At 38.5% G+C, this 11,498-nt stretch overlaps 1 protein-coding gene across 2 annotated transcripts; it reads left to right on the top strand.

The window, feature by feature from the left end:
• Positions 1-467: 467 nt before the first annotated feature.
• LOC139140695 (2-Hydroxyacid oxidase 2-like) lies at positions 468-11,498 on the top strand. 2 transcript variants are annotated; one of them, XM_070710076.1, is made up of 7 exons: positions 468-1,425; positions 2,883-3,034; positions 4,331-4,620; positions 5,300-5,524; positions 6,065-6,223; positions 7,226-7,295; positions 9,516-11,498. In XM_070710076.1, the coding sequence occupies exons 1-7, from the start codon at positions 1,283-1,285 to the stop codon at positions 9,581-9,583; spliced, it is 1,107 nt and encodes a 368-aa protein (XP_070566177.1). In that variant the 5' UTR covers positions 468-1,282; the 3' UTR covers positions 9,584-11,498. The 2 variants fall into 2 exon arrangements, with proteins under 2 accessions (XP_070566177.1, XP_070566178.1); XM_070710077.1 differs by lacking the exon at positions 2,883-3,034 and having other exon boundaries at positions 1,269-1,425.

Below are 11,498 nucleotides of genomic sequence, written 5' to 3'. Positions count from 1 at the left end.
ATTTTTTGTCACCCATCCTTGAAGCAATTTGTGTTCCAAAGGTTACCTCGAACACGATTGGCACTAATTTGGGATTATTGGATTGTCATATTTTGCAAATTACTCAAAAGTGTTAGGTGCCATATAGCTGAATGTTGCAATATCGCAAATTACTCATAAAAACAAGTGTGTAATATAAAAAGAAAAGAAGATGAGATAAAACTTGTAGATAAGATCGACATACTTCACCATCCAATCATCCAAAATTAGTTCCAATCGTGTTCAGTCGAAACAATTTTTTTTGTGCAGTAGAGTCAATGCAAATTTTTCAATAAAAAACAAAACATTCAACCACCGTTTTTGTAAAATACAATGTTCTTAAAAGTGACAGTATCTAAAACTAATGCTGTTTATTTTTAGTATTGAAATGTTCAGCTTCTATTTCTTGTTCTATATACTCTCCAGAGTTTACTGAAATGCCTGGTATTCAGCCATGTGAACACAACAGGTATACATATAAAGTGCATTAATAACATGTACAAATGGATCTCAGTTCGGACTAAAATCCAATCATGCACGTCACAATAACAATTCAGTGGATACATGCAATAACTGTAATTCTTGGTATGTCAACAATGAGAGTAAAACAACAAACTGTAGTGAGACCGAACAAAAATATTGAAACAAAATCAGTGAACATTACAGTTACTTGCCTTTAACATGTAATTATTTTACATTATGTTTATCTTTGCAGATGCATATCACCGTACTGACTTTATTTCAAAGTTACAACCCTCAGAGATGAATTCAGAGACACTTTAAGTTTCCTATAATTCTATAGCTTTATTTTTCATGGGTAGCAGTAAAATACTTTTTTGGAAATTCACTTTGCTGGTTCCTAAAGATGTTCACACTCAGATACTTCAACTTGTAGGTTGTGACAAAATTATCTGTTTTGATTTTAGGATAGCTTATAGCTTTTAAGAACATCAAAAAGATATTCTGCAGAAGATGCTTTTCTTTTCTGATTGCTTGATGTTTCAACTTTAGTTTTCAGATCGATATCAAGCATTCCAAGAAATTTGCTGTTCTATAAAATCCTCATAGAAAATTGCTAAACGGAGTTTTTCAAAGGGAAAAGACCCCCTCTCTTGAAGTATAGTTAGCTTTTTAAGGTTTAAGAAAGTTTGCAGTAATGCATTTGTAAACGTCTTGCAAATAAACAGAATACAAGTACACGCAAGCCCTCCCAGAAACCAAGTGGTCCACCCCTAAACTGTTCACTCTGACGTATAGAGACAATATGGCGGATAGTAGGCAGTTGGTTTGTCTCGATGATTTCGAGGCACGGGCCAAGGAAATACTGCCGTTACCAGTGTGGGCATACTACAGCGCAGGGGCTGACGAAGAAATCACGCTCAGAGAAAACAGAAAAGCGTACCGCAGGTAATCCACGCAAAACTGTCATGACGTTTGAATAGGTTCTGTACTAAGCTTATTCTCATGAAAGTCGATTCGTCGTCACCTGAAATTATATCAGTAAGGATAGCAATGGCATAGATGTTTAAATATTTAACAAGCAAACATAGCCGGCCCATGTTTCCTGTCTTCCAGTATAACAGGTGAATAATTTTATGGCATTACGTGCGGTCAACAACGTGACACCGACACTCATGACGGGGAAAATGTGTTTTGGGTTAATCAAGGACATGTGTAATGACCTTAAGTTTGACCCCTTTCACTTTATCATGTCACCGCTCGTGATGATGATGATTGCCATTGGAGAGTTTGTAGGGATGGTCAACAAGGAACTGTATGCATTGCGAAATTGCTAATAATTCAGCCTTGTTTTCTTTAAAAAGAAGTATTCTAATAACCTTGAAACTCACAAAAGATTTGGAAGCCTGGGACAATGTGTTCGTGCTCTGCTTCCTCGTCTAGACTTAGATGTATTTCTTCCTTACACCCCTTCAACATCGGAATATCAGCCTTGCCGGCCCCGACACGCTACCAAGTGACCGACAATATCATCATAACCCCGGTCACGTCACATTGCTCTATAGCTATAGCTTCTCTAACTATAGAACCAAACGGCATGCGCAAGAAATACATCTAAGGCTGCGTTCAAAAAATGTGAAGAGGCTAGAGGAATTCAGCGAGGAATCGAAAATTTTGGGATAGTAGAGGGGGGACTTGAAAGTTTTGCTCTACCCATGGGGGAGGGCTGAAATTGTTTTGGTTCCGGGCAATCCCTTTTACTTTTTACATTTCCAAGGTTTGGTAGGTAATTCAATGAAAAATGAGTAACACCTTAATGTCACCCAATTGTTCTAATGTTAGTACTGTAATAATTACACAAAATATAGAACAATTTTGTCACAGTTCATGATTTTATCTCGAAAAATTCTAAACATGTATGGCATTTCGTAAAAAAAAACATAGGCCAAGTAACGGGACAGAGGCAGCAACTGTCAATAATGTTTTCAAAATTTTTAAGCAATATATCAAATACAGTTTTTGCTGTCTCCCAACAGCACGCTGAAACACACAATATTCAGTTTGTCGATAAAGCCTGTAATATGCGGCTATATGATAATAGGGGGGAAGCTTGAAAAATTCTGATCATATTATTGGGAAACGTTTAGCAGAAATAGCTACTTCTTAATTCCTTGACAATGAAGATAGACAGTTCCTTCCAAACGTCCTGTGTTTACACATAGTTCCAATTCTTTCTGACGTGATTCATCTCTAACCAATCAAATTCAAAGACACTTTTTACTTTCCCGCCAAAACCGGCTGTATCACAGCCTGAATCAATCTCCTTACTTTAGTATATGTATTGAAAGTGTTCGAAATACTTGGTAAAGTAACAAAATATCATATGGTCTTTTCATATTTTATAGATATTGGTTAAAACCGCGGGTATTGAGAGATGTTTCAGCCATAGATATTGCGACTACTGTTCTCGGCGAGAGGATCACTATGCCGATATGCATATCGCCGACGGCCTTTCATGGCATGGCGCATCCCGAGGCCGAAATTGCAACCTGCAAAGGTAGATAAGCGGACGTTCGAGGTCAATGCTCTCTCGATTTAGAAATTTCCAGATTTCTCCATTCTAGCAGAGTGCAAGTTGATATTTGTAGGTCAAATTTCTAATGGTCTTCTTCTACTCAGAAATGAAAAGTCATCGTTTATGCAGTTGGGTGACATGCCCAGAGTGTTGCTGATGTATCATCATCTATATTGTTTACAAGGTCAAGATCATGACTTGATTTATCTTCTGAGGAGGCAAGGTCAAACCTTTCCACACATGATCTATTAGCGGAATGATCGTTCTGCCACGACTAATACTTCCGGTATAACGATTTTAATTCGCCTAAGTTGAAACCGATTTACGCTAAATTGCTGGGCATCGGGCAGTTTTATGAAAACATTCCCTTTTATCATCGTTATTGTTTAGAGTATATTATGTGTGGTAGAAAGATTGATTTAACCCAATTTTAAAGGGAAACAGTTGTGGGAACTGCGCCTGTGCAAGTTTCTTGTTTACAAATAATGTATTTCGTGCACGATGTATAGATGCACCACATCATCATGGCTGCAACGATGTAGATCATGACAGACATGTTTCAACTTTATATCAATCACCATCGTACCTTGGATACAGTGTTTACATTGGTCATATGGGTCCCATGCGACCTTTGAGCGCAGTTCCGACGACTGTATCCCTTTGAACACGAGAAAGCACTGACCGTAGGCCTATGCTTAAGGCGATTGTTCAGGGTTTGTTCGTTCTCAAATTAAACCACTTGACGGGGTTCAAAAATCCATCGTCTGTATCGATGGGTTTATTAGCTCGACCAACCGTAACGGTAAAATTTTTTAGGGTATTGAGGGGGGGGGGGTCAAAAAATCAGATTTCAATCGTGATTCCTCCAGGCTCCCTCCCCCCCCCCTCGTTATTTGTGAACGCCGCCTTACATGTGCATTCTAGTCTGGATCAGAATTCAGTTGTCAACAATAACAATAAAGTCCATGCATGTACAGGCAGAATTGACAATCTGAATACTGTGTATCTCAATATGTTGAGGGGAGTAGAACAGGAAATTGTAGTTGACATGGAAACAAAAAATAGTGCAAATGAATCAAAACTTACAATTACTGGCTCTCTCACCAAATGCAACACAGAAAAACTTTGCTCAAAGTTTCGAAATGTGGAGAGAAAAGCTGGAACCTTGACTCTACAAAAGGCAAGTGGTCCATATCTGTCATTCACAGAAATGAAGAGTGGGTCCCCTACTCATCAAGTGCCACCTCACTTTCACCCATGATCTTTTTAACATTCCAGCTGTCGCTGAGATGAACACGATCATGATTATGAGTAATATGTCGAATAACTCACTCGAAGACCTCCAAGCCGAACGGCCATTGTCGAACAAGTGGCAGTCTGTTTCATTGTGGCCAAATCGTAAGTCAGTAGAAGATTTCGTCGGAAGAACTGAGAGGGCAGGCTTCAAAGCAATCGTTGTAACAGTGGATGGTACTGCTGTAGGCGTGAAGAGACGGTTGATGCGGCTCGGTGGATATGCTATTCTTCCGATTTCCCGCGTCGGAAATCTCGAGAAATTCGTTCACAAGGTATGATGGCGACTTTCTGTTTGGCCCCCGTGTGCCGGAGGCATACTAGGGGCCAATGTCATCACTCTGCCAATCTGTGTGTGTCAGTCAGTCTCTCCATCCGTCTGTAGTCAAGTTTGTGGAGCTCATAACTCAAAAATTGTTGCACCATCCCGGGCGCAAATCACGTTCTATAGTCACCCGCCATTGTTTCAAAGCTGCAGATGACACTACGGTCACGTGACAGGCACTTTTCCAAATTTGATCAAGAACTTTTTCTCTAGGGAAATGACAAGTAACCTTAAACGTCAATTGTGTCGAGTCAGTGGAGAGGGGGGTGCCTAGACGTATCTATTTTCTCGTCACGTGACGTAATCCAGCAAATCGCAACACCGAATTAGCATGTGGCGGTTATAATAAATATATAATATAATAGCATGTGGTTATAATATTTTATACTGCACTCAACAGGGATACAATGTTTACACTAAAATTAACTTTTATACCAAATATCGGATAAAAGTAATATTATATAATTAATATATCTAGGTATAAGTTGTTGAATTATGGACAACTGTGTTTTGTTACCAGAAAAAATGAGCATATTTCGATATGTTTCAAATTGGAAGTTGATATGGTGACCCGTCATATCATGATACTTATTTAACATTTTCAAAATATTCATGTGATGTTTCACCAGGACAAGAAATTGCGCTCTTTAGAAGGCATACCAAATGATGTGAAATACACGGACCCCAGCGTTGATTGGAAGGACATTGCGTGGCTTAGAAGCATAACAAAACTACCAATCATCCTTAAGGGGATCACTTCAGTAGAGGATGCTGTGTTAGCGGCCAAACGAAGGATAGACGGCATTATCGTTTCCAATCACGGCGGCAGAAACTTGGATGGTACGCCAGCATCGGTAAGATTTGAAATGAAATCGTCAGCGTTGTGGCTATACATCTGAACATTTATAGCATTGCTACTGGACATGTTTTCCATTTGCCACTACCATCATGCAGTCGTATCGCTGTTTGGCCCTACACTTGCAATTGTACGCTATCACAAGTTTCACACACAGGTGCGTGCGTGGAGTTGTCGTGTAGTATACATTGAGAGAAGTACGTGTCACGGCAACTCCACGCACCTGGGGGGGGGGGCAAATATCTTACTAAGCCAACGAGTATATTTTAACTCTAGCAAAATTTAGCCGTTTTGAGGCTCTGCAAAACCCAATCCGGTATCTTTAGGTGTTTCAGAGCTCCACAATGACAGTTAAATCTCAGACTATGCTACAGTAGTGACTTGTGCTTATCTGTATACTTTTGTTCTGCACGTCTACAAAACTGTCACGACCTTGGTCTGGAAGGTACTCTGGTCGTGTCATTGAATCAACCCACTTATTGTGCCCCCGAGCGGACTCATTTGAGGGAGCGTTCCCTGTTTGTCCTCTTAATGATAGATTGACCTGCTGTCAGACATCGTTGATGCAGTCGGCGACAAACTGGAAGTGTACGTAGATGGCGGTATACGAACTGGCACTGATGTGCTAAAAGCCTTGGCCTTAGGTGCAAGGGCCGTATTCATCGGAAGACCGGTCCTCTATGGATTAGCCTGTAATGTAAGTTATACCACTCTGAATTACTAGTTTTTTTTTTTTTTCAATATATCTGTTGTGAAAATGTTCAAGTTACACAATATACATGTAAGTTGCGATCTGCTGTCCAATACTGGACTCCTCATCATCGATTTCTGCATTTACAGCATGGGCATCCCCCACCCTGCACGTTATCATCTGCCTATCTCACAAAACACTGTCTGAATTTCCAGGACGACGACAGAACTTCTAGATCGTCCGCTATCAGCTGCCTTTTATACGAAAGCAGGATGACATTTTCTAAGTTTAATCGACCTATGTTTAGGGCTTTTTTTCAAAGAAAAATCTACTACCCATGTTTAGGGCTTTTTCCTTAAAAAGTTAATCTTTCAGGCACATACCATGCGTGCACCTTTCTATGGGATCCCCTGTCCCCGGCGTTTCAACCAGTTTTTTTTGTGCTCTTCCAAAGAGTACGTTAAAATGTCCGGCAGATTATCAATACTAGTGCACAGAGTTGAGCATAGTCTGGAAGATCCGTCGGTGGAGGGCGCTCTCTCTAAGAGGAGGGGAGCGTAGGGGGGTCCTCGAGCAACAGATCTTTCAGTCTACAATGAGCACTGCTATGTTGAATATGTGTAGCAACACTAATAATTTACGTTAACACGGCACATTACACGCATACAGTGAATCTCGACTATTTTTCACGAAAGAAACTATCGTCACACAGTCAATAAAAACTTATGCGAAAATTGTGAAACGTTACAACTAGAGGCACCACAGCTTGTAAGGAAAAGCCTGCCTAATGCCTTTGATATAGAGAATTGAAAAACTTGTGTATGAAGCCAACATGCCGCATGCAGACATGTTCCTGGGGTAGGCAAAGAACTTGTTAGCACAATGCGAGCGTTAGTAAAGTTGTCTATCAACATGTTCATTATCTAAAGGGGGGTGCAGTGGAAATGGTAATTATTTTATATGCAACTAGGTCATTCTCGGTCTGTCATGCCATTTCTTGATTAACAGGGAGAAGAAGGAGTTAAAGAAGTTTTGAAGATTCTACGGGATGAGTTGAGCCGAGCAATGGCCCTCACTGGTAAGTTTTTGTGCAGTAACACTCGGGCGAAGTCTTTGCCCTAGATATTCATTCATTCATTCATTCATTCATTCAGCCATTCATTCAGCCATTCATTCAGCCATTCTTTCCTCAATTCATTCATGCACTCTTTCGTTCACCCATCCATCAATCAATCTATTCATTCTTTCATTTATTCACCCTGCCGTTGATGTTTACTTAAAAAATCGAAGTAAAGCAATACATGTGTACAAAATAATTAGTAAAGCGAGGGTTGTCAATATTGTAGTAGTAGTAGTAGTAGTAGTAGTAGTAGTAGTAGTAGTAGTAGTAGTAGTATTTCATTAGACTTAGGCCGCGTTCAAAAAAGTGTGGTGAGGGGGGGCTGGAGAAATTCAGGGGGGATTCGAAAATTTTGGGGTAGTCGAGGGGGGGGACTTGAAAGTTTTGCTCTGCCTATAGGGGGGGACCTGAAAATATTGTGACTCCCAACATTTTGATGTCGTCCAATGGTTGTAATGTTAGTAATAATTAACAAAATCTAGAACCGTTTTGTCATATTTTATGTCTTAATCTCGAAAAAGTCTAAAACTGTATGAATGCCATTAAATTTTCGTAGAACAAGTTTGTCTTGTAATGGGGCAGGAGCTACAACTGTTTATAATTTTTCAATATTTCTATGCAATGTATCAAACACAGTTTCTTGGTGTCTCTCTACAGCATGCTGAAAAACACAATATTCAGTTTGTCAACAAAGCCCGTTTGTCTAAATATTGGTGATAATTGAATGATGCAAATGCACGGTACACGTAGGCTGTGTTGGCAAGCTGAATACTGGATAGCTCAACATTCTGTAGGGAATAGAACAAGAACACAATTGTATAAACTGAACAAAAATGTTGTCAAAATAAAAATTAATACAACTACTGCCCGGCTACTACATACTGGCAGTGAGAGTGATACATGTAGCTCTGACTCTGATGTAGTTTAAAAAGAGTTTCGGTCATAGGACACTCAATTGACAGTGAAACATACATCTACTTGTACACAAGATCCAGCAAGAGAGCAACACATAGAAGACTAGGGGACTAACAGTTACCATGGATTTTTGAATTCTGGCATATGAGAACAATAAAATATAGAGAAAAAAGATGGGGTCACCATAATTGATCTTATACAAATATACGATGAAAAGTCAGTTTTTCTAAAATCACTTAAAATCAATATATAAAACCATTCATTTCAAGTTTATGCAGTGAATGAAATTTTCACATCTCATTGTACCAATAACACAAAAGTAAAACTTTGAATAGTAAAGACTCTAATTTAAATGGAAAAATGTGTGACTAAATGGAATCTTTATCTTTTATCAAATTTGTCATTATTACACCCAAAGTTTCTGAGATTAAAACATTAATTTCATGGAATATTTTAACCGTCCAATCCAGTATTGTCAATTTTGTAAACATTTTATAAGTGGCATCTATAAAGTTGTATATGTCTTGTAATTTTGAAAAAAAAATTTTGGTAGGTCACTGTGCTCATTTTTTCACATTTGGTTAAACGTAGCTAGGAATACACAATTTTCATACTCTCTCATGATTGTCATTTTGTATGCTTTTCAGCTGGTGCCATTGAACTGGCCAGAGTTGGATAAACTCAAGTCGGCTTAGACTGAGAAATCCAAAAAGTTCACTGATGCATTTAAAAATGAATCAATTTAAGAACTTGCCCTAGGTATATGGCTCTACAACCTGCTGATAAGAGATAGTGTTGAACATTTGCGTGCAGAACGACACATTACATGTTTTTTTTACTCTGCGTGCATTCCTAATAAATATGCGGCTATATGGTAATTTGGGGGGGGGACTTGAAATTTTTTGAGGGTATTGAGGGGGGGGACTTGAAATTTTTGAGGGTATTGAGGGGGGGATCTGAAAAAAATAAGATTTCAATCGTGATTCCTCCAGCCCCCCCCCCCCCCTCACCAGTTTTTTTTGAACGCGGCCTTACTAGGAGTTCCAAGAAACAAATAAAATACGTTTTCGCCATTATAGTTTAGTAACTGTTCCAGCATATCCTCTGAAAATAATTAATACTCAGTAATTATAAATGTCATTTATTTTCGGGCAAGATGCCCGCCTCGTTTTATTTGTTTGTTTTTTTGTTTGTTTGTTTGTTTGTAATGTTTTCGTTTGCAAATGGAGTTACATGTATCTTACACATTTCATCTCAAAACAGGATGTTGTAGACTCGTCGATATCTCAAGGGATCATATCAGAGGAAGCAGTCGTTTATCAAAACTGTGATGGTAGTACCATTCTGATCGGATAAACATGGATTAACCAAGTCCACACGTTCCAAAGTTGATCGGCCAGATTAATTATTCATCGAGTCATTGGTGAAACATGGGGTAACATAGATGCGCATGTCAAGTAACATAAATGATGCATTGCTGCCAGGACAGTGAATGTTATTTATTCTACTATCACGATGTTTTCGAAAACGATGGAGCCAACATTTTTATCAACAACCTCTTGGCACGCACTTTGTTGCTGTATTTCGGCAACCAGGTAACTACCTTCTCGAATGGATAACACAAAAAAATCACGATATCAGTTTCTGGTCTTCTCTTGTGTACAATCGCAATCCAAGGATCAAAAAGCAAATTTTGTCTTGCAATATGTTTATACCGAGAGCAAAACAAAATACTTCAATTTGTATGAACCCCTTCTTCGGTTGCCCATCGTAAACTGTCTTTTAATCAGAAAAATGGAACTTTGATAATCGATGGAATACAATGTATTTCAACACTGAGTATGTGCAATTATATGAATACACTCCGTTCAAAACACGATGATCAAACTATCGTAAAAAAAATCAGAAGACATTACTCAGGTTTACAAGGATTTTTAATGTGTTTACTCAGATACTTCAAAATGTGCACTGTCGAACTCGTGTTATTTTTTTAAATAAAGCAGATCACATTAAATTGTCAACCTCCTCGTTAATAAAGTACGACTTTCTCCAGAATCTTCCAGATGTTGCCGTTACAATTATGGTTCCAGAATTATCATAACTACTTTGTCATCAACATAAGTAGAGACTAACGGTGTCTTTATCTTGTCATAATTCCCCAATACAAATACCCACCTTGATCTGCACTACTGTGGTAACCATGCTTCATTAAACATGTCGCAAAAGTTGTATTCAGCTCGAAAACACGGTCAGCTTGTAAAGTTTATGATTTTTTTCATTCAGATGCATTGCGTTGAAAATACAGACCTTCCCCTCATCGCTTGCATAAAAAATGTTAATCCCTTGGTTCGCTTGCTCATAACAATAAAAGAGTGCTATCTAAAACCTCAAACCATTCCAATGTGATTTAGGGCAATGAACGAGAAAATGTACCATTAAGGGGGTATGCGCCTCGAAGGTGAAAGACTTAAACTTTTGCTCAAACTTTCTTCAAAGAATATTTCAATCATTCTCTTTCAAAATCAAAAATCTAAATCGAAATCTGGGGTCACCGCGCAAATTTTTGAACTATAGAGAAACAATTTACTCAGATTTACCGATGTTTGGCATTCCAAACGGCCGCCATCCCTGTGTTAACTCTATGGAGAAAAAAATAAAATTTGCTATTTTCGAAAAACTAAGCACGTTAAAAGTTTTATTACACCAAGATTTTAAAATGAGCCCCCACAAGTGGTATATCAGAAAAGAATTGTAAAATTAAGTTTGAGAATCCGAATATCTGTCCCCGCGGAGCGTTCTATCAAACGTATCAACACATCCACTAATATAGTTTATTACGGGGTAAAGCAGACAGATTACGCAAGAATACGTCAACAAAATTAATATTACAATTTGTTGAGTCACTCTATTGGTTCCAGCACACCGAGGAATAAATGAAACTTTAATACTCGTACGAGTAAGCTGGTGCACCGTGTTCGTTGATCTCTATATTGAGTAGAATAAAGCTGAAAGAAAATCGCATCAAAATCTTTCTTTGCACGGAGGATTCTACCATTGGGCTGAAAAAAAACTCAAGGACAGTGAAAACAAAGCGACAAGCACCCAACACAAGCCATATATCCATGGCAAGAGTGCTTTATTTATTTATTTATCTAGTTATTCGGATGACCAACAGGAGTAAATTCCGATTACAGGCTCCGCAAAACATAGAAAATACATAAAATTACACAAAACATACAATTGACG

This window comes from Ptychodera flava, chromosome 9, assembly GCF_041260155.1.
Source record: "Ptychodera flava strain L36383 chromosome 9, AS_Pfla_20210202, whole genome shotgun sequence".
NCBI classification, from domain to species: Eukaryota; Metazoa; Hemichordata; class Enteropneusta; family Ptychoderidae; genus Ptychodera; species Ptychodera flava.
This window is presented reverse-complemented; position numbering and strand designations above follow the sequence as displayed.